Source organism: Chiloscyllium punctatum, chromosome 14 (assembly GCF_047496795.1).
Source record: "Chiloscyllium punctatum isolate Juve2018m chromosome 14, sChiPun1.3, whole genome shotgun sequence".
Classification (NCBI taxonomy): Eukaryota; Metazoa; Chordata; class Chondrichthyes; order Orectolobiformes; family Hemiscylliidae; genus Chiloscyllium; species Chiloscyllium punctatum.
This window is the reverse complement of record NC_092752.1, coordinates 42,529,849-42,554,964: the sequence shown is the minus strand read 5'-3', so window position 1 is coordinate 42,554,964 and position 25,116 is coordinate 42,529,849. Positions and strand designations below refer to the sequence as shown.

Below are 25,116 nucleotides of genomic sequence, written 5' to 3'. Positions count from 1 at the left end.
CCCCAATCAGGAAACTCATATTCCATAAGATTCACCTGGCTGATATCATTGCAATCATTACAACATCTTTCGTTATTTTGGCAGACTTTACAACAGTGCAATTCACATGATCAAATTTTCTTAAATGTTGGCTATTCTGATACATTATGTTGTAGTAGTTAACATGCAAAGAATATTCAGAAATTGAAAAAAGACTTGAGGAAACAAGGCCTGAAATCATTAATTGCCAGTCACATCCACTCTACATTGTCATGTTGAGCATGAAGTTATAATTGCATTGATCGAATACTGTAAAGACAATGCTACTCAGGTCTTAACCTCATGGTCCAACATAGTCAAAAGAGCTGATCCCAAACTGTGAGGTAAAAGTGACTGTCTTTGATATCTCACTAGTATCCTTATAAACAAATGAAGAAGAAGACCACTTCGACTGGGACATCACATCCATCCTAGGACACGCCAAACAGAAACACAAACATGGCATTTCAACTGGAACTCTATCAACAAACACATCGTCATGGATTCCATTTACCATTTCGACTGGGACAACACATTTATCCGAGGACAAGCCAAACAGAAACACGCACGAGAATTCCTAGAAGCATGGCTTTCCAACCGGAACGCTATCAACAAACACATTGACATGGATCCCATTTACCATGCCCTGAGGAAAAGAACAGGAAATGACATCACCACAGGAAATGGCATCACACACTCAAGGAAACCTGAACACATAAATAGAAAGCGCCATACCACCAGAGCTTCATCTGGAGGCTCACTGATGATGTTACCTAATATGCTGACAAAACATCTGAAAATGAACCTTCCAGTTCAGCGAGCAAACCTACATCCAGAATCTCAACCTGAGCTACAAATCTTCTCAAAACTCACTAATGTTGAAATCATATCATACTTAAAGAAAATATATTAAATTCTGCAAGACAGAGTGAGAAGATTGGACAGAATATGGAAACAGCACAAAATGACCAAAAAATTATTGGGACGGTGAAACTAAAGCAGGAAAGAACATTGTCCAGAAGCAAAGAAGGCATAGTAAGAGGTTCTATAGAGATGAGCATTGGTCCTATAAATAGTGAGACTAGAGAATTAATAATGGAAAATTAGGAGATGGCAGATGAGTTGAATAGGTTATTTTGCATCAAATTGCCCATAGTGTTAGGTGCTTTTGTAAATATAAGGTACGGTCGGTGTGCACTTGTTGGGCCGAAGGGCCTGTTTCCATACATTAGGGAATCTAATCTAATCTTTACTAGAGAGGATACAAGTGGTATTCCAAAAGCAGCTTTAAATCAGAAAATGGAAGGGAGTGAATCTCAGCAAAACCTGTGAGTTGATAATTGCCCAGATCTTGATGGACTACACTGTATAGTCTTAAACAAAGTGGCTAGTGAGAGAGTTGATGTGAGAGTTTTTAATTTTCCAAACTTCCCGGGAAGGTTCCATTATGAACAGACAAAGAACAAGAACAAATAACAATACAGCACAGGATCAGGCCCTTCAGCCCTCCAAGCCTGTGTCTACACATTTTGCCCTTCCATATTAAAACTGCCTTCACTTATAGGATAATATCCCTCTATTTGCTTCTTGTTCATGTATTCATCCAGGTGCTTCTTGAATGCGTAAAAAAACGGAGTGGTGAGTGCCATTAGAAGGGAAGAAAGCAAATCCTTTATTCAAAATGAAGAAACATACAAAGCAAGAGGACTACAGGTTAGTTTAATGTGTGTCACAGGGAAAATATTTGAAGCTATTTTTAAAGAACATTTCAGAATGCACTTAGATAATTTCAATTCAATTCCTTTTGCGAACAGCAAATCATGCTGTAACCAATCTATTCAAGTACTCTGAGGAAGTAACATGTGCTTTGAACAAAGTAGAACTGATGAATGTACTGTGCATAAATTTACAGAAGGCATTTGATAACATGCCATATCAAAGGATGTTGAAGTAAATAAGAAGTATGGGGTTGACATATAGACATGATTTAAAGATAATCTAGCTAATAGGAAACAGAAAGTAGGCATAATTGGTCCTTCTCAGATTGGCAAGATGTGATGAGTAGCATGCCACAAGGCTCAGTGTTGAGACATCAACTTTGCTTAATTTATATAAAGTGGATGAAGGCACAGTTGCCAAATTTGCTTATAACACAATGAAAGGTTGGAAAGTAAATTGTATAGTGGAAATAAAGAGGCTACAAAACAATTTGAATTAAAACTATGAATAGCAGATGCTGTACAACTGAAACTCACAAAAATATAAATTCTATTCAGACGCATAATATGGTGACATATTTGAAACCTAAGGCATAGAATGTGGACAGAATGTTTCTTCTTATGGGAGAATTTGGAACATGAAATCACTGTTTAAATATAAGAGCTTGCCCATTTCGAACACAGAGGAGTCAAAAGATTCCCCAATTGGTATTTGGACTGCTAAATGACAATAGGATGGAGGAGCAGAAGTAAGCCATTCTGGTCATCAGGTCTGCTTCACCGTTTAATGAGATTACCGTTGATCTGATAATCCTCAATCCCTATAACATTTTGATTCCACAACTAATTAAAAATCTGTCTGTCCCACCCTTGAATATATCTAATAACCCAGCCTCTACATCTGGTAAAGAATTCCACAAGCTTCTGACAGACAAATTCCTCACCTCTGTCTTAAATGCGAAACTTCTTATTCTAAGATGATGCCCTCTGGTTCAAAATTCTCCCACAAAGGAAAATAACTTCTCAGCTCCTACGTTGTCAAGAACACTGAGCATCTTATATGGTTCATTAAGGTTGATTCTCATCCTTCTCAATTCCAATGATTACAGGAGTGACCTGCTCAACCCACTCTTCATAAAATAATCTCTTCATGACTGGGATCAACTTAGTAAACCTTCTCTGGACTGTATCCAATACCAATATATCTTTCCTTAGACTAGGAGACCAAACTGTTCACAGTATTCTAGGTGTAGTCTAAATAGTGCCGTGTACAGTGAGCAAGAGTTTCCTGTTTTTATATTCCATTTCCTTTGAAATGAAGGCAAAAAATACATTTGCCTTACCCACTATCTTCTGAACTTGCAATGCTAGTTTATTGTAATTTATGCACAGGACTTTGCTTGATATTATGTATTCTAAATGTTCTGCTCTTATATCCTTTATAATAGATTCTCATATTTTCCCAATGTCAGACATTAAGCTCACTGACCTCTGTTACCTATGTTTTGTCTCCTTCCCTTTTCAAATTAAAGTGCTACATTGACAGTTTTTCAGAAACTGTGACTTTAGCATGATGTAAGGATTCTTGGAAGATTGCTACCATTGTATCCACTGTCTTTTTTCTCATCCTAGGATGTTTCCCATCATTGCCAGGAATACTTGATTCTGAGCTCCGTTAGTTTCCCTAGCACTTTTTGTCCAGTAATAGTTTTGCACTAATTTTTTTCTCCTCCTTTTGCCCCTTGATTATTTAGTAATTTTGGAATCCTGTTAGTGTCTCCTACCATGAAGCTTGTGTAAAGTATGTATTAAACTCTTCTGCCCAAAATGCAATTCTAATAATATGAAGCTATAAAGTTTGTCAACCAAGAAATAAGGAATTATAGTCAGTTTGTGCATTATATCTCATCACAACCAGAACTGAAATCTTCCTGGCAAGAAGGCAATGTGGGCACATGACATGCCAACATTCTTTGTATAACCATCATTCTTCACTACAGAAATGATTAGACCTTATAGGAATGTTGGCAAGTGCTAGCAAAAAAAGATGTAGAGAATGTTAGAAACATCTCTTCAAAATAATTCAATTGGTATGAAATTCTGTTTCATTGCAGCATAATCCAATTGTTTTACTTTGTAATCTTTAGAATTTGGATTCATTATATATCATAAAAATGTAGCTTTTTAAAAAAAGAATTTAATCATCCTTCTCGTCTCTTCCTATTGTAATGCTGTTACTAAAGTTGGTATTCCTCTGAACATTCCTCTTTTGTTATAACTAAATTCCAGTTATATATTGAAACCCTCTTCTTGCTCCTGCCAGGAGCAACACATATTCTCCCTACCTCAATATTCTTTACCTGGATCTGAAAATTATGGACCTCTTTACTTGAAGGTCTTCGACCTTCATATACTTTTCTCTAGATCTTCTTTTAAGTTGAGAAACTAAGAACAAAGTCAAGGTTCCTAGTGTATGACACCAGCAAGGTTAAATAGGGTCTGTTTCCACACTGTAAGTAATCTAAAAAAAAATAGAATAAAAGTTCAGACAAGGTAAAGGATGATGGATTGAATGGGGAAACGGAGGGAGTTTGCAAAGAAGGAAAGGGCAAAATGTGAAAGATGGGGATCAACCAGGGGAGAGGGGTGACATCTGGGGAAGAGGTTTCAAACAGTTGTATGAGACTGCAGGGGAGAGGCCAATGGGATTGATGAGGGCTCATTTGGGAATAGGTAACTTTCATGAGGGATGGATTCCAATCAGATGCGGGATAGAACTGGGAGGAGTGGATTCAAATGGATGAAGGAGAATAATCTAAGGAAATTATGTGTGGAATAAGAAGGCGATTGATCAAAGGAGAGGAGATCAATCAGTGTGTTGAGGATACTCATTCAGTGGCAGACTGGTGGTCTAATAGTGAAGTCAATCAGTGGAGGGTGGGGAGATTGGGAGGAGGAGTATGGGTGCCTGAGGGGCGTAAAGGGCACAAAACTCTTATGATTAGAATAAATTATCAACAGCTTAATCAAATAGGTTGATTTTAAGGTATATCTTAAAGGCGAAAGGTGGCGAGGTAAGAAATTTGAGAGCTTAGGCTACTAGACAAATAGTCCTCAATGAAGTAACTATTAAAATCAGAAATGCTAAGAAGGCCAGAATTGCAGGAACAATGATATCTCAGTATGTTGTATGGCTGTAAGAGCTTCCTGAGATTGGAAAGGCCAAGGCTTAGAAGAGTTTTAAAGCAAGGATAAGAAATTTGGATCTGGGGTGTTCTTTATCTGGAAATAAGTGTTGAATAACAAGCACAGTGAACAGGTTTGTCACACGTTAGGGCGTATGCAACAGTGTTATTGATGTTCTTGGATAGTATACGAAGGGTGGAATATTGACCTGAAGTGCATTACATTAATCAAGTTTGGAAGTAACAATGATTTTGACAGAGTTTCAGCAGAGCTGAGGCAGGGAAGAACATACAACAGTACAGCACAGTACAGGCCCTTTGGTCCATAATGTTGTGCCAAGCATTTATCTTCATTTACAATCCACTTAACCTACACACCCCTCAATTTACTTCTAAGTGTTTGTCCAACATCACTTAAATGTCCCGAATGTCTCTGACTCTACTACCACTGCTGGCAGTGCATTCCATGCACCCACCATTCTCTGTGTAAAGAACCTCCCTCTGACATCTTCCCCATACCTTCCTCCAATTACCTTAAAATTGTGACCCCTTGTGACAGCCATTTCTGCCCTGGGGAAAACTCTTTGGCTATCTACTCTATCTCATATGCATCTCATTACCTTGTACATCCTTATCAAGTCATCTCTCTTCCTTCTTCTGTCCCGTGTGAAAAGCCCTAGCTTACTAGGTCTTCATAAGACATGCCCTCCAATCCAGACAGCATCCTGGTAAATCTCCTTTACACCCTCTCTAAAGCATCTACATTCTTCCTATAATGAGGCGACTAAAACTGGACACAATATTCCAAGTGTGGTCTAACCAGGCTTTTCTAGAGCTGCAGCAAAACCTTGCAGCTCTTAAACTCAATCTACACATGTGGACCCCAAGATCCCACTGTTCCTCCCACTGCCAAGAATCCTATCTTTAATCCTGTATTCAGCATTCCAATTCAACCTTCCAAAATCAACCACTTTACATTATCCAGGTTGAACTCCAAGAAGATGAGCAATTTTCCAGAGAATTTTTTAAAATTTCCAGCCTTTCTTGCCCATCCTCAATTGCCCAGAGGTACTTAAGAGTCAACCAAATTTCTGGATTTGCATATAGTCCAGTTCAGGTAAAGCAGACTTCCTTCCCCAAAGGGTATTAGTGAACCAGATGGGCTTTTTCCCACCAAATAACAATGGTTGTATGGTCATCATTAGACGTTATCATTTTTTTATATATCGGGTTCAAATTCTACAATGCCGGGATTCAAACCCAGGCCCCCAGAATTTCTGAATTTATAGTCTCATGATAATGCCAGTAAGTCAGTGATTCCCTAGAAATAGTGTGCCTCCTTGGAAATATTGATTTTAGTAGCGACATGGAAATGTGATTGAAAGCTCATACCAGGGTCAAATATGATTTGTGAACAATCTGGTTCAGTTTCAGACTGTTGTCAGGGAAAGGGATGAATTCAGTGGTTGGGCAGCAGAGTTTGTAGCAGAGATTGAAAGCAATTGCACTAGTCTGCCCAATATTTAGTTGAAGAAAAGTTCTCCTCATCCTCTACTGGATGAGACAAATAGCTTCACTGTTTAGAAGCACTGGAGAGATTGAGAGAGAAAGCAATGAGGTAAATCTGGGTGATGTTAACAGATAAGTACTTGGGGGATACCAAAGATAACTGTATTGGAGCAGGAAGAGAAACCCATTCATAGTGATTCTCTGGCTAAGATTAAATATGTAAGTGAGAAGATTAGTAGCTCAGGTGCTCGTTGTTGTGATTCTGTTCGCCGAGCTGGGAATTTGTGTTGCAGATGTTTTGTCCCCTGTCTAGGTGACATCCTCAGTGCTTGGGAACCTCCTGTGAAGCACTTCTGTGATGTTTTCTGCCACAAAACGACACGACCAGCTATCCTTAGTAGCCACGCATGCAGATGACAAGCAACATGAGTTCGACTGGGACAACACTACTCTTATAGGACAAGCCAAACAGAGAACAGTCAGGGAATTCCTAAAGGCATGGCACTCATCCACAGATTCAATCAACAAACACATCGACCTGGACCCAATATACCGGCCACTGCAGCGGACAGCTGGAACTGACAACCGGAAGTGGCAGATTCAAACCACTATAAATGCTGGAGGAAACATCACAGAAGCGCTTCACAGGAGGCTCCCAAACACTGAGGATGTCACCTAGACAGGGGACGAAACATCTGCAACACAAATTTCCAGCTCGGCGAACTGAACCACAACATCAAATATGTAAGAATGAAACCAGACAAGTGTGGTCCCATCCATTTGGACACTGGCATAGAGCCACTGGAGGGAGTTGGTATGATTACTTGGGTCATAACTGTAGACAGGTTGACAAGGATAATGAGGGATAGTTCACAGGCATGCACATCTCCCTTATGACTTTGGTAAGGGCCATTATGTTGCTGTGGTAGGCAGTCAATCTGATGGATGGGAATCAAATTTGGAGTTATGAAAATGATGGTCACAAATGTGAGAGGTGACAACATGTTCCAAGGAAAATGGAAGTCACTGGTAAGTTCACAATTGTTGTTTATTCTTAATTGGTTGGTTGATTCTGGATTAGTGGTGCTGGAAGAGCACAGCAGTTCAGGCAGCATCCGAGGAGCAGTAAAATCGACGTTTCGGCCAAAAGCCCTTCATCAGGGTTGATGATGAGCTGCCTGCTTGAACCACCACATGTTCTGAAGGTATTGCAATAGTGCTGTTCAATAGGGAGTGATGAAGGAGCAATGATATGTCCAAGACATAAAGTTGCGTAACTTAGATGGGAACTTAGAAGTGTTTATGTTCACATGCACTTGCTGTCCTCGTCCAAGGTCATAGGGGTCATGTGTATGAGAGGTGAAAAAAACTGCAACAAATTCCTGCAGTGCAACATACAGCACTATTGAATTAATGGTTAAGGTGATGGATCGGGCAATGATCAGGTGAATTGATCTGATAAATGAAAAGTAAGTTCTTATTTGTGCCTTGTAGAATAGTCTTTGAGAGTTAAATGATTTATTCACCACAAAACACAAACCCAGAAGGACATGTGGCCACGGATGTTATATGGTTGTTTCAGTTAAGATTCTGCCCAAAAGATGTTGATGGTGGGCGGGGTGGAGTGGCCAGGGTGGGAGAGGATGGGTGTTCATGACTACAATGTTAAAGAATGCTAAAGGGAAATGGTGAGATTCTCTCTTATTGGAGATGGTCATTACCTAGCACTTGTGTGGTCTGAATGTTAGTTGGCTGAATCAATTATCCAGGTTTTGCTGCATATGGGTGGGCACTGTTTCATTAGCTGAGGAATTATGAATATTTACAGGTAATGTACAATGCCTTCTGTCTGAACTTCATGTCCACAAAGAGTGTGTTGGGGCCATTCATATCAATAGCTTTGTTCTGACACAGTTGCTCACCAAACACTGAAGAGCCAATTACTTTGGTATGAATGTATAGTTACGTATAAGCCAAATTTGCAACAGCCCTTGTGGGATTTGAACGTGTTTCCAAGCATTGTTAGTTTAGATTTCTAGTCTAATAACATGATCACATTGCCATTAGCTCCAGATGGCGACAATCCCTTTATTTTTAAATTGACTGTTCAAGTCAATATCTACTTCCCAATCATATTCTAATTGAGTAGCTAAAGAGTTTCCACTTGTGTTGTTCAAAACAACAATTTAAAGACAATTTTGCAGCTTTACCTTGGAATATTTAAAAGGTGACAGGAGTTAATACCAATATTCTTCTCTGAGCAGCATTATTCTTTTGAGGGTGAATCTTGAAGAGAAAAAAGTTGTGAAAATGCAACTTCATGTTTAGAAGTGAACATTTCCTCCATAACAGACAACAGCAATTACTGACTAATAAAAGATTTACCAGCTAGTGATGAGATTTAAGTTTTAAAACATACCAATTCTGTCAGACTCAACATTATCTACACACCTCTGTAATTTTGATTTGAAAGTTCTGATGTGCTGATTGTCCTTGAATTTCTATTGCACAAGCTTTGATGAGTTGCAGTAAAATCTCTTTTGGGTGCTTCGGTACACAAGGAGAAAGGAAGTGAATGTTTAAACTGATTGATAGGATACCACTTAAACAGGCAGCTTTGCCTTGGAAGTGTTGGGTAGTGTATTGAAAATTACAATGTGCATTTAGTCCTCTTAACACATATACTTGAGCTGGCAGATGGAGTAAAGAGGAAGAATAAAGAAAATCCTCAATATAACTCCACATGCAGCTTCTGCTTCTTTCTGAATCTTCCTGTTTTATTTGTCCCAAGTGAGTCACAGTGAGAGAAATAGGAAATATTGCTTCCAGGTATGAACGGTTTGGAAGATCTTTCTGATGACAGCATTTTGGTTGGATATTTAGGAGGAAACATGTTGAGGATAAAGCCTGGTGTTAGACACACAAGAGGTACTCCAGTGCAAGTTTTAGCAAATAGAAAGTCTGCACTGTGGACACACACACTAACATTGCAACGAAAATAGCATATAGACATGAAAAAGTTATTTATAAAGAAGATTTTCTTTCAAAGAAATGTGATGTCAGACCCTTGATCAACCACCATTCCTGCATTACTGATTAAGATGGCATTGTCGATGACCAATCTACCACATTTTGATGTGCATTTGATGTAAGCATCAATATTCCTAGATTTGGTAGTTACAATAAAGAAGGACTATACTTCTCCAATTTGGAGGTGGAGAATTGGAAGATAAGTTTGATGCAGCTAAGCTTATGCAAGATGAAATAAACCAGCAAAAACAAATGCTCCAAAAATCTATTTCATGCCCAATAAAAACAACAGATAAAACCATTTTTTTTCTGATTGTTGAGACAACCATTAATGTTCTCATTATTTTGGTTTGAACTGTAAATTAAAGTTAAGAATTGAACCTGGGAAAGCAGCTTGTTTTAAAACAGAAGGAAAAAAAGTCAGATATTTGCTGTTGAAAACTGGCCTGGAAAATTTCACAACTTAATTACTGATCTAAGAACATTGTAGATGAACCAGCAACATGCTGTTGGTATGCTCAAGGCTGGCACTGATTGGATGTCGAATTGGTCAATTAAGGGAGGATCGTAGCTAATGAGCCAATGACAGAGAATGTTGATTGAAAAGATAAAAGAAAGAACCAGTTCTGACTGGTCTTTGTGGGACAGACAGGAGAAGATATTAGAGTCTGTCTTTCTTTTGTTTTGCTCTCTCTAGTTTATCTCCAGTTATCAAATTGTTGGGAATGTTCTGAGAAACTAATCCTAGCCTGTAAGAAAGAAGTAAATATTTCTCCATGTCTGATGAAACTGCCTGAATTACCAGTGACTTTGGAATTCAAATAAGATACACAGTTCTACTTGTCTGTGAACAATCCATGATTCAAGGGTGAGGCTGTCAAAACAGAACAGTAAGGAAGATTTTACATATTTTGTAAATCTTCCTTACTCATCTCTTTTGACACTATCACCTTGATAACTTGTTATACTCGCTTTACTTTAATTAGTTTGTACACTTTTGGATTATGTGTTACCTTAGTTCGACCCCTGTCATGTGACTCTTACACCTATTATATTATTCCAGCCATTTGGTTTGTCTTTAGCACCATCTTATTTTTAATATTCTGTAAGTATCTCTCTGCCTCAATTAATCAGCTCATAGGTCAACCCTTCGCTTGCTATTCAGCTGTTGACACTTTTTTGTATTATCTTTTGACATTCTTAATTGTCTGGAATTATCTTGCAATGATCTCTCCACCCACAAGTTCTGTGCCTGTGCATTTCCTTCCACTTCATCCAATCGAATAGCGCCATAACATCTTGCGCTTTCAAATAAACCTGTTGGAACTATAAACTGATTTTGTGTGACTACTGATTTTGTGTGACTTCTGACTTTGTCCATCCCAGTCCAACACCAGTACCTCTATACATTTTGGGTCATACTGCCTAAATCTGGTTGGCATTCTGGGGACAAAGTTCAGCCTCTGTTGGCTTTGTTTCTGTTCCCTTCTTGTTCTCTTCAATAACAGCTTGTTCTGTTCATTGCTTTCTCTTCAAACAGCAATTACAAACTAGGGTGTAGGTTTGCTCGCTGAGCTGTAGCTTTGATATCCAGACGTTTCATTACCTGGCTAGGTAACATCATCAGTGGCGACCTCCAAGTGAAGCGAAGCTGTTGTCTCCTGCTTTCTAGAAAGGTCTTTGGGCAGCTATCCATTGAGTGACTAATTGTTCAGGGAATAAGGGGTAAGGTGAGATGGAAACTGAGACACACCATAGGAGCATGGTAGGTGATTAATGAAGTAAGTTTGATAAAATAGGGTGAGAAAACTTGCTGGGCCGAATGGTGAAAATCTCTAAGAAAAAGACTTGACTTAATTCAGACTTCGATGAAAATGTAAAGTTCAGGCCAACATTTATTCTGTATGAAAGGTTATTGCTGACTGGTTGGCATGTGAAATCTGATTAATGTAGACTGGGATGGAGAATGCACCATTTAGATGATGACTTGGCAGATAACTGACAAATTGTGTTTAAATTTTAAACCAAGAAGTTTGATTCTGATTGATCAAGATATTGTCATGAGTAATGAACCATAAAATGGCTGTCATCAGTTTTGTTGAATTGAAACAGAGGTGTAGTGTGTACATGCTCTCTCAGTCCGTGAAGAACAGGTCTATGTAAAATATGTAGCTTCCAGTATATCATACTGTGGGAATAACTGACAATCCTAAATTTATTCAAAAAGAATGGTGCTGGAAAAGCACAGCCAGTCAGGTAGCATCTGAGGAGCAGCAGAGTTGATGTTTCGAGCAGAAGCTCTTCATCACATTCCTGATGAAGGCCTTATGCTTGAAACAACGACTCTCCTGCTCCTTAGATGCTGCCTGACCAGCTGTGCTTTTCCAGTGCCACACTTTTTGACTCTGATCTCCAGCGCTTGTAGTCCTCACTCCAATCTCTCTACACCTCCATCCGCCATGACCAGGGCCTCCAAGCCCTCCGTTTTTTCCTCTCCAGACGTCCCCAACAGTACCCTTCCACCGACACTCTCATTCGTTTGGCCAAACTGGTCCTCACCCTTAACAATTTCTCCTTTGAATCCTCCCACTTCCTCCAGACCAAAGGGGTAGCCATGGGCACACGTATGGGCCCCAGCTATGCCTGTCTCTTTGTTGGCTACGTAGAGCAGTTGATCTTCCGTAATTACACCAGCACCACTCCCCACCTCTTCCTCCGCTACATTGATGACTGCATTGGCGCCACCTCGTGCTCCCGCGAGGAGGTTGAGCAATTCATCAACTTCACCAACACATTCCACCCTGACCTTAAATTTACCTGGACCATCTCTGACACCTCCCTCCCCTTCCTGGACCTCTCCATCTCCATTAATGACGACCGACTTGACACTGACATTTTTTACACCGACTCCCACAGCTACCTGGATTACACCTCTTCCCACCCTACCTCTTGCAAAAATGCCATCCCGTATTCCAAATTCCTCCGCCTCCGCCGGATCTGCTCCCAGGAGGACCAGTTCCACCACAGAACACACCAGATGGCCTCCTTCTTTAGAGACCGCAATTTCCCTTCCCACGTGGTTAAAGATGCCCTCCAACGCATCTCGTCAACATCCCGCACCTCTGCCCTCAGACCCCACCCCTCCAACCGAAACAAGGACAGAACGCCTCTGGTGCTCACCTTCCACCCTATAAACCTTCGCATCAACCAAATCATCCGCCAACATTTCCGCTACCTCCAAACAGACCTGACCACCAGGGATATATTTCCCTCCCCACCCCTTTCCGCCTTCCGCAAAGACCGTTCCCTCCATGACTACCTGGTCAGATCCACGCCCCCCTACAACCCACCCTCCCATCCTGGCAGGAACTGTAAAACCTGCATCCACACCTCCTCCCTCACCTCTATCCAAGGCCCGAAAGGAGCTTCCACATCCATCAAAGTTTTACTTGCAGATCCACTAATATCATTTATTGTATCTGTTGCTCCCGATGCGGTCTCCTCTACATTGGGGAGACTGGGCGCCTCCTAGCAGAGCGCTTTAGGGAACATCTCCGAGACACCCGCACCAATCAACCACACCGCCCAGTAGCCCAACATTTCAACTCCCCCTCCCACTCTCCGAGGACATGGAGGTCCTGGGCCTCCTTCACCGCCGCTCCCTCACCACCAGATGCCTGGAGGAAGAACGCCTCATCTTCTGCCTCGGAACACTTCAACCCCAGGGCATCTATGTGGACTTCAACAGTTTCCTCATTTCCCCTTCCCCCACCTCACCCTAGTTCCAAACTTCCAGCTCAGCACTGTCCCCATGACTTGTCCGGACTTGTCCTACCTGCCTATCTCCTTTTCCACCTATCCACTCCACCCTCTCCTCCCTGACCTATCACCTTCATCCCCTCCCCCACTCACCCATTATACTCTATGCTACTCTCTCCCCACCCCCACCCTCCTCTAGCTTATCTCTCCATGCTTCAGGCTCACTGCCTTTATTCCTGATGAAGGGCTTTTGCCCAAAACGTCAATTTCAAAGCTCCTTGGATGCTGCCTGAACTGCTGTGCTCTTCCAGCACCACTAATCCAGAATCTCACTTTCTGCTAGTTGATGAATTCTAAATTTGTTGTCAGCATAACTCTTTGTGCAGTTGGGATTATTAAACAAATGCTGTCCAACACAGATTCACATCTAATGCTGAACTTTGGCATGAGTAGGCATGATTGGTACCTTGATTGTTCAAAAAAGACAAAGAGGCATGCAGTTTGATTGCCCGAAACGTTGATTTCGCTGCTTGTTGGATGCTGCCTGAACTGCTGTGCTCTTCCAGCACCACTAATCCAGTATATGCTGTTTGATACACCCATCGGTCTTTGGGAAGCCCCAGGCTAACATACTTAGCATCACACCAACACAAAAATTCATACGGATCTAAGGTTGTCACTTCTGGTCTTGAAAAATGTCCACTAACAAAAAAGTATCAACAAAAGGTGACGCTCACTCTATCTCACTGCACAAGAGGTATTCACCACCAACAGGGTGCAGCTATTGAGGCAATAAGATGTTCTGCTTATCATACAAAAGAAAAATGTAGGCCTGATCCGTGCAAGACAAAATGCCTCTTTTTCAACAAAACTCAAGTTCTGTACTACCTGAAGACCAAACGACATATTATTTGGTGAAAGCCAAAAATAAATATGCCAAAATACTGTGTATAAATTACTTTAATTTTTCGTGGCAGCATATAGTTTAAATGTGAAAAGACATGTAACATATTATAATCAAATCCTGAAATCCAAAATGTCAATGTAAGTTCTTAAATATAACCTATACATTCATTATACACTTGTATTAATTCAAAATAATAATATTTTATCATATCGTTGGTCAGTGCCTATCCCGAAGTAAGTTTATCCATATGTATTCGGACCTCCATTTGCTGTCCCTGCAGACAGAGGTTTTGTGTACAATGTTCATGGTTCGTATTAATGCGTCATATCAGTTGACAGCAAATGTTTCTCTGCAGATTGACAAGGGCCAAATCAGTTTGTGGCCTCTGAGTTGGAATTGTCCTGCTACCATGCTGCATAATCTAAAAGTTGGCAAAATTTTGCCCAGTGACAGAATAGATTATTTATGTCACATTACAAAATACCATCCTTTTAAAATATCTGGTGAATCACATGAAGTTTGTGGGCTGTTTGAAATGATAAATAAAGATTTATGATCTTCAATATCCTCAAATAGGCTTCTTCTAATGTCCAATCCAAAAGTTTCTCCCATTGTGATGAGACCTTTATTGGTCAGACCATTGAGTATCAGAGTTGGGAGGTCATGTTGCGGCTGTACAGAACGTTGGTTAGGCCACTTTTGGAATATTGCATGTAATTCTGGCTTCCTTCCTATCGGAAGGATTTATAAAACTTGAAAGGGTTCAGCAAAGATTTTGCCAGGGTTGGAGGATTTGAGCTATAGACACAGGCTGAATAGGCTGCGCCAGTTTTCCCTGGAGCATTGGAGGCTGAGGGGTGACCTTATAGAGGTTTATAAAATCATGAGGGGCATGCACAGGGAAAACAGACAAGGTATTTTCCTGGGGTGAGGGAGTCCAGAACTAGAGGGCATAGGTTTAGGGTGAGCGGGGAAAGATATAAAAGGGACCTAAGAGGCAACTTTTTCACGAAGAGGGTGGTGCCTGTGTGGAATGAGCTGTCAGAGAAAGTGGTGGAGGCTAGTAAATGGGTGGGTGAATGAATAGGAACGGTTTAGAAGGCAACGTGCTGTTAAATGGGACTAGATTAGGTTCAGATATCTGGGCGGCATGGACGAGTTGGACCGAAAGGTCTGTTTCCATGCTGTATATCTCTATGATTCTATGGCATTCTTTCATAATCGCTGGTACCTTTGTTGTTTGGGTCTAGTGGTGTATTGACATGCAATCATTGCACTATTGTTATTTTCGGTAGGAACTTAATTACTCATTAATAAACTGTGATACCATTGCTTCATACATTGGTTCCCAAATGTCTATCATTTCTCAATTTCTCAACTACAGTAATATATACATTTACTTTGAAAGAACTGTATAATTTGCAGGTATTATTGAGGTTTATTTGCATGTTAGAAAGAAGTCCAATTTAAATTAATGTGTATTTTTGTTATGTCTTTGAGCTGAAGCCAGAATTGGGGTTTACAACATACTTTTCAAACTGTAACTTCCATGAATTGTTAGTCCACTTTATTGACATAGGATGGAATTTTTTATGAAAATTCAGTGAATTGATAATGGTTTCCTGGTGTTTTAATTATGCTGATTTTGTTCTGTATTTAATAGCAAAATAATATGTTAAAGTTGGGAAATCTCAAAAGTGATCCTATAATTCTTACCTTAAGCAGTAAAAGATTAAATTGCTCAAATATGCTACCAAGTCCAGGAGGGTATACTTGAGAGTATTTCCAATATCTGTGATGGAGAAAAGTAGACTAATCTTTTAAGAATGTAAGAACTAGGAGAAGGTGTAGGTAATTCAGCCCCTCGAGCCTAAACCACCATTTGATGTAATCATGGCTGATTTCATCTCAGTCTCAACTCCCCTTTCCTGCCCACTGCCCATTACCCTTAAAGCCGTGACTAATTTTAAAAAGTCAGTCTAACTCCTCCTTAGATTTACCCAAAAGAAACAAACATCAGTTTGAGTTAAAAATGCTGGGAACATGCTGCAGGTGGTTGATAAAAAGATTTACGATTATACAGCGCCTATTGCTACATTTTATTGTTCTCTCCTCGGATACTGACTGATCTACTGTGTTGCTAGCATTTCCTGCTCTTATTTCAGTTAGGCAACATTTGTATGTTTTTGATTCTTTACCTATATCCAAATTCTAAATCTAACGGTAGCGCAAGAGCTCAGGTCTGCTTGTCTACCATAGATGACTAATGAGGAATATCTGTGCATTCTTTAAAGGAGGTGTAATCTCAGAGCCCCCTGCAAGCAATCACTAGTCACATACCTCTCGGGTAAACTAACTGATTGAGACGCTGTTGCGGAAAAACCCAATTAATTCAGGCTTGAACATCACATCACCTCATCAGGCAAGAAAACCAACTTCATAAAAATTAAGCATAATTTGATAAATTTATTTCTTCAGTAACCACTTTCCTAGAATTACTTTCCTCCTTAGGCAGTTTTGCTGGCAAATAATTTATGAGTTGCCTCAACTCATGTTGTCTCTTAAACATCAGTCATACCATTTGATGGCTGTAAGTACTTCTGTAATATAAAATTCATGTTTGATGAACTTAATAGAGAAAATTCATAACAGCAATAAAGCACAAGGTTGAGGAGTGAACCTATATTGTAACTGATACTTGATATCAATTGTTATAATTGATAACTGATATTAATCAATAGTGCAAACAATTACTCATTCATCGGGAGCACCTTGAATCCATGTGCATTAATATAAGTAAGAAAAATCATTGCTCTCCTTTCAATCACATCAATCAGTTTCTCAATTCCTCTGCGGCCTCCTTGACTTTCCCAATACAGTTTGTCAAGGAACAAAGACTGAAGAAGCCTTTCTCGAAGATGTCCATTCTTTAGGACGGATACAGCAGATTCTGGAAATCTATGGAAAAAAACAAAATCTATTTTATATACTGTTCATTATTGTTTTATTTAGTGTACATAATCGAAATATAAGCAGTATTATGTATCCATTGCAGGATGAGCTAACTGGAAGTCACCTATATGAAGTGAAATTCCATGATCACATTTTCATTCTGTCTCAGAAGTATTGGACTAGCCTGAAATATTTTTCAAAGTATAGCTGTGATTGTTTGAGTAAATAAACCACCCAAAAATTTATCAAAGCTACACCTTATAGATAGGAATGAGGTAAATGATTAGGATTCTGTAATTGATAACGTGGGTGGCACGGTGGCTCAGTGATCAGCACTGCTGCCTCACAGCACCAGCGATCCAGGTTCAATTTCCACCTAGGGCGACTGTCTGTGTGGAGTTTGCACATTCTCCCCGTGTCTGTGTGGGTTTCCTCCGGGTGCTCCAGTTTCCTTCCATAATCCAAAGATCTGCAGGCCAGGTGAATTGGTTGTGCAAAATTGCCCATAGTGTTAGGTGCATGAGTTAGGGGTAAATATAGGGAAGGGGAATGGGTAGGTTACTCTTCAGAGGGTCGATGTGGACTTGTTGGGCCAAAGGGTCTTTGTCCATACAGTAGGGAATCTAATCTGATCTCATCTAATTTCTCAAGTATTAAACAGCCTGAGTATTCTTGAATAAGTACGTAGGTAATTCCCATATATCTCTCCTCAACCTCCACTCCGACCTCAGAGTCTGATACCTGTACATATGTCTGTACTTTAGAACTTCCACAGGGTCCAACATGCATACCACATCCAATGACCCAAGGATTTTGGGCCAGTGTTAGACCGTTTTTCAGTAAGTATGAGTCTCGATTATGGGCTCAAATCTTGGAATAGGAATCTGGACCCTCAATTTCCTGAGTACTAGTAGCTGACCCAAAGTAACTTGTACTCAAAATATGATGAAGATAGTACATTACGCAGGAGTACATATACTTATATAACTTCCAATTTTCAGCAAAACCACGGTTTTATTATTAATGTTGATGGAATTAATGTTCATGTTACATTGAGCTCCAGCCAATCTATTGATGTCATACACAACCTGTGGGTGAATATAGTGAGTTCTACACTTGTCATAGTAGGGAGCTGATGAATTTGTCATGCTTTTGAGAGTCCTAGTAATTATGCCTGACCAGCAATATAACTGTTCTTGTTGCTGTCATACCATGAACCATATTGAAAAGTGCTTTTTCGTAAGGACACCTGTACAATTGATCATTAGGTAGGTTCTAGGCAAAGTGGGCGGCACGGTGGCACAGTGGTTAGCACTGCTGCCTCATAGCGCCAGAGACCCAGGTTCAATTCCTGCCTCAGGCGACTGACTGTGTGGAGTTTGCACATTCTCTCCGTGTCTGCGTGGGTTTCCTCCGGGTGCTCCGGTTTCCTCCCACAGTCCAAAAATGTGCAGGTCAGGTGAATTGGCCATGCTAAATTGCCCGTAGTGTTAGGTAAGGGGTATGGGTGGGTTGCGCTTCGGCGGGGCGGTGTGGACTTGTTGGGCCGAAGGGCCTGTTTCGACACTAAGTAATCTAATCTATAGTCAAAGGAAGATTGGTGGCAGTGAATACTTCCAACAATCCTTTCTCTGAACCATATACTGGCAGAAGTGGCAGATACCATGAGGGGCCAGTAGCAGCAATCAGGGTTTCGCAAAAGCTAAATTATGGTTATATTGTGCACTTGGTTCCAGTTAAGGATTGAGAATGGCTTTTCTTATTTGGCTTCAATTTATCAATGTATTTCATGCATTCTCCATAAATCTGTCCTTGTAGTAAACTCAGTACATGCCTTGAAAAACCTTCCAAAATATTTAGTAAAATATTTAACATTGCATATTTTTAATTGTCTATAAAAACATCTGTAACATTTTAGTTTTAGAGTTTTCATGGACATTGGACATCTGATCATGAAACAGCCCAGCTTTAGAAAGGAAAACATAATTAGCTTTTCCAAAAGAGATACCATCGCAATCTGAGAAGCTATTTCCAGTGTTTTTTGTTTTCAGTTGCTGGCTTCCTACATATTCAGGATGTGCCTTTGCTGCTCAGAAGACCAGATGTTTGGTCACCTTTAACCTAGATTACGTGACATCAGACACGGGAAGTATTTTAAAACACACTAAAATCTGGATGCTACAGCACCCCTTTTTTGAGGATAGAGGGGGAGACAGTAGAGACAGGTGAATCAGTATGGCTTTCCACACACGAGGATGCTTTATTTGAAACTATTCTTCTAGGCTTCACAGTGAACATACAGACCAGTACTTGGCACTTCACAATCAGACTGACTGTTGGCCCAGTGCAGTGTCCTCACCTGGCTATCTTTATCGTCTAAGGACAAAGAACTTGTCAGTTTTACATTGCACAGGAAGTGTACAATGTGTCATACATCTGGACCCTCCACAGCAGCCAGCATTGACCCTTCCAAATCGACAATTTCAGTTGTTGATCTCAGCAACCAGCCCACTCAGCTTAGTTCCTAAGAAGTAACACTCAAGCACTCCCATTTTCCTATTCCACCTCCTCCAGCTTCAATCCCAAGTTTCACTGATGACTCACCAACCACTATTTTGCTCCCAGCATATTCACCCCCTCTTTATTCAACAACATGTCATGAATTATCACTTAGTTTTTTGGTATGTATGAGATCTTGGCTTTTGGATTATTATTCAAAGACTTCCCTACATACTACATACTCGGCGTATTCTGAACATTCACCAGGTATCCAGTATAGACTTCTGTGAAGGCAATATAGCTCTCAGCACCAAGTCGATTTTGCCCTCTCCCTACTCTTCAAACCATTCTGAGACCACTATTATTGATATGAAAATCTTTGCTTGCTTCTTACATTTCTGTTATGATCCACCTTGTTCTATCAATCATCATCGGCAGTCCCTCGGAGACAAGGATGCCTCTCTTCCACTCTCAGGATGAGTCTGTAGGTGGCTATACAGACCAATACAGCTACTGCAGGCTTTGTTACCCTTGGGGAAGATAATGGTCATGGGAAGGGATGAGTGGGATATTGGTGTAGCAGCACGGTCCTTTCACTGTTTTCACCTGGCTTCCATTTTTTTCCTGATGGCAAGTCTCAAGGTGCTCAATGCCTTCCCGATGTTATGATTTGGAGATGCCGGTGTTGGACTGGGGTGTACAAAGTTAAAAATCACACACTCTCACATACACACTGACACAGGTACACACAGACACGCACACAGACACCCACACACACCCTTAATGACACACACACTCCCACACTCACACATGCACCCTCTCACAGACTTAAGACACTCTGCACTCACTACACACACACACACACACATACACACACTCACAGCCCCCACCCCAGACAGACACACACACACACAGACAGACATAAAGACCCACATACACACATATATTTTGTGGGGTGAATTTGTACTTGCAGAGTTACATTGCACTTTACTCAAAAACTGCATACATTCATATAGAACTCTGAGCTCAAAAACTGCATGAATTTATGTAAAACTCTGTTATCTCACTTTTTAGATTAGAATCAATCTAAACATCAGGTCATAGACAGAGAACACAGGGGGCTAACACCTTCAACATATTGTCTAGCTATCACCATTGTTAACAGCTAACCTGAGAATGCAACTTTAAAAAAAAGGATTTTGTGATTTACACATGAAAGAAGTGAAACTATCACTGTATTCTAACAGATGAAAGGCTTAACAGACAATCAATTCTTCAATGTATAATTTCAGTTACATCACACTGCAAATTTTTGCTATAAATTCTGTGTTACGAACGAGCCCTCCACTATCACCTGATGAAGGAGCGTCGCTCCGAAAGCTAGTGTGCTTCCAATTAAACCTGTTGGACTATAACCTGGTGTTGTGTGATTTTTAACTTTGTACTTCCCGATGTTACTCCTCCAGTTTGGACAGTCTTGAACCAGTGATTCCCAGGTGTTTGTGAGAATGTCGTACTTTGCCAGTGAGGTCTTCCTGAATGTTCAGCTGTGTCTTTGCTGCTCAGAAAACCAGATGGTTGGTCATCTTTAACCTAGATTACACGTCATCAGATCACTACGACAGAAGTTTCACTGGAAATATTTTAAAACATATTAAAATCCAGATGCAACAGCACTCATTTTACAGGGTAGAGAGGGAGACAGTAGAGATAGGGGATTCAGTGTGGCTTTCAACACCTAAAATCACTGAAGTGCTTCCTCTTACACTTGGGGCTCACCTGCCATTTCAAAGCTGGGAGTAGAGCATTTCCATCCTTAGTCTTCTTCCCTCAGAAAGATGTCCCACATAAACATATGATATAGGAGCAAAAGTAAACCTTTCAACTCTCTCATGTCTGCTCCACTGTTCAATAAGCTCATAGCTGATCTGTCTGTGTTTCAAATCCCAGATTTCTGTTTACTCCGATAACACTCTCCCTGACAAGAACAATCTACCCCCGCCTAAAAATATTTGATGATTCCATCTCTACTACCTTCAGAGGAAGAAAGTTATAAATTCACACAACCTCAAGGAAAAATATATTCTCATCTCTGTCCTCAAATGGCTACCTCTGATTTTAGAACAGTGCCCTCGAGTTCTGGACTGGCTCACAAGAGAAAATATCCTTTCCATGTTCACCTTGCCAATGCCATTTTGGATCTTATATATTTCAATCAATTATACATCATCCCTCACTCTTCCAAACTCCGATGGAAATTAGCCCAACTTGTCCAAAATACCCACAAAAGACAACCCACTCATTCTGGGTATCAACTTATTAAACCTCCTCTGAAATGCCTTCAATGCATTTATAAGCTTCCTAAAATAGGGACACTAAACTTGCACAAAGTGGTCTTACAAATGTCCTGTCCAACTGAAGCATGACATGTTTACTTTAATGTTAAATTTATCTTGTATTAATAGAATCCCCTTTTAGCCTTCCTGACCATGCGCTGTACCTGCACAGGTACTAACTTTTTGTGACGCATACATCAGAACATCCATCTTCAAAAAAGAAGACAGAAGGGTCCTGTGTTCACCTCAGGGAAGGTCATTGCAAAAATCTTCCTTACTAACCCCCTCCCAGTGGATGAAGAGCTCTTGCCAAAGTCTCATGAAGATTCCATTCATCAGCATGCATGATCTTAATGGCAAGAGGAGCCCAAGAAAGGTGAACACAGTAACCTCTATATGTGGCATTCTTCAACTCTGTCAACCAGAAGGGACCTTGAAGCATCCTCTACAAATTTGGCTGCCCACAGAAGTTCATCACTAAACTCTACCTGTTGCATGGCAACATGCAAACCGTCATCCTCACCAACATATCCGCTACAAACTCGGTAAGTGCAAACTGGTGTCAAGAAAGACCATATCGTTGCATCAATACCTTTCACCATTCGCTCACTGCAACCCACATCCATGAAGCTTCTGGCTGGAGTGGAGCAAACCTGCAGGACAAGCAGGAAACTGTTCGATCTCCAGTCACTGCCAGTCCAGGATCAAAGCCACTCCAGACTCTCTCATCAAACTTCAATATGCAGACATTTACATTCAGCTCTATACTGACAATGATGCATTCACAAAGGCATATGCATAGAAATGTATCTTTGGCAATAATCCATGGACCAGCTCCTCTGCCAGCCTGTGCTCCAAATGGAGCACTGCCCCCATACTATCAAGGCCTACAAGGTGCCGCTGGACAATATGAGTGACTTCTTATTATTTGTGAGTCTCCTTCCATGGAGAGCAGATGAGGAAAGATTAAATTCAACATCACTTCCATGTGCAACTGCAGCCTTCCATAGTCTGAGAAAAATAGTGCTCGATCACAAGACCTCAAACTAGACATCAAACTCAAGGTCTACAGGACTGCAGTATGACCCATCTTTCTGCATGTGTAATTTGGAAATGTACAAGCAGACAACTTAAATCCAGAGAGAAATATACGAGCAATGCTTCTACATACTCTTACAAATCCATTGGTAAAATCAATGTTCCCGCTCAAAGTTACTGTCAATCAGCTGGATTGGGAATTTTTTTTTTAGATTTGATTCTCTACAGTGTGGAAATAGGCCCTTTGGCCCAACAAGTCCACACTGCCCCTCCAAAGAGAAACTCACCCAAAGTCATTCTCCTACCCTATATTTGCACCTGACTAATGCACCAAACACTGTGGCCAATTTAGCATGGCCAATTCACCTGACCTGTACATCTTTGGGTTGTGGGAGGAAACTGGAGCAAACCCACACAGACACAGAGAGAATGTGCAAACTCCACACAGACAGGCGGGAATCAAACCCATGACCCTGGTATTATGAGGCAGCAGTGCTAACCACTGAGCCACCGTGCCACCCAATCATCATTTGCATTCAAGATCACATCATTTGTATTCCTGACACAAGTCTTTAAAAATGGACTCTCCACTCTGAGCTTTGTCATGATAAGTTGAGGCCCAGTACAAATTGTTGAAGCAGCGTATGAAAACTCAACCCAAGTAGCAAACAGCTCCCTTATCCCAGCATGCTATGTCCAATGCCCAACTTTGAACTGTTTAGTCACCTCAAAACTAAAACTCCTGGGTGAAAGGAAGTCATCCTTGATCCTAAAGGTGGGTAAGAAAACTGTGCCAGCACCTTCCCAGTTATGAGGAGTGACAGTGGAGCCTAAAATTTCACAACACCACAAGAGAACAAAAGCAGCCCTATTAAAGATTCCAACTTGGCACTTTGCGGTTCCTATGCCACAGTCACTGTCTCGGGAGCGACTCTAACCCACTTCCACCCCAGAGAGAACAAGTACTACTCAGGGTGCATATTCCCAAGTTATGGGCGACAAGCCAGGAAATTCAGGAATTAAGCTATCTGATGTGGGAACAGAAATCTGGTCCTTCCACTTAGATTTTCTTCCACCTTCACTGTCACGGATTATTTTCTCCAGATTCCCCCTTCACCCTCACTGTTACTGATCATTCCACTCAGATTCCCCCTTCACTCACCATGTCTGATTATTCTGCTCAGTTTCCCAACCAAGGATCAAAGAATTTAACGTCACATTTTGTGTAATTCTTTTAAGTTAGTCAACAGGAATTTAAGGTATTCATTTCTATTGGAATTATAACAAGTTGAGCAAGTACATCAGTGAGACAGAAGTTATTCTTCAGATTTTGTGTTACTGCAAGGAACTGATAGAATGGGTGCTGTACAGCAAGCTTACTAAATTAAAAAGACGTTGAACTGGAATCTCTATTTTTTGGCATTAAAATATTTTAAGGAGCATATTGAAATATGTACAGTATATCACATACTCCTTTACTTACAGTTTATCAATTGATGTATTTCTATTCATTAACAACTTTTATGCTGAAATATTCTGTTCATTTACTCCATATATTAAACAACATACCAACCAAATATATTATTCATTGACACACTTACATTCAGTAGAAGAGGCTGCAAGTACTAAGTTGGAATTTAAAAAGTCTAATTGCTTTAGGTGATGATACAACAATGACACAGTTATTTGTCAGTGTTAAATTAATAGTCTTGCTCATTGTCAAAGCTTGTCGCCAATATAGCCAGTTGGAAACATCATTGGAATTTCCAACCTTTGATGTTGAATTTCCAGAAGAATATGAGAATCATTTCTCTTAATAGAAACAATTAGAACGTGTAAAATAACTTGTATTTGAATACTTAACTGGATGGTGATCAGAAAGAAAGGGATGGAAAGGACTTCTATTTTATATATTTTCACTACTATAATAAATATTATGTTCCAACAGGCAATATGATTTTGGAAATTCCAGTTTTTGAATATATTAGGTAGTATACCAAGTTAGGACAGCATTGCTGATCCTTGTGAAAACAACCTGGATGATCAGAATCTAGCTGCCTGGACTGCGAATGAACATTGACAGTTAATGGTTCTTGATTAGTGGTGCTGGAAGAGCACAGCAGTTCAGGCAGCATCTAAGTAGCTTCGAAATCTTAATGGTTCTT

The 25,116-nt window shown here is 40.4% G+C and overlaps 1 protein-coding gene across 1 annotated transcript in view; it reads right to left on the bottom strand.

The window, feature by feature from the left end:
- Window positions 1–14,161: 14,161 nt before the first annotated feature.
- Window positions 14,162–25,116, bottom strand: part of gask1b (golgi associated kinase 1B) — a 43,102-nt gene continuing 32,147 nt past the window's right edge. The window contains exon 4 of the mRNA XM_072584267.1: window positions 14,162–17,084. Coding sequence (XP_072440368.1) covers window positions 16,877–17,084 — 208 coding nt within the window. The 3' untranslated portion in view covers window positions 14,162–16,876. The remainder of the gene's footprint in view (window positions 17,085–25,116) is intronic.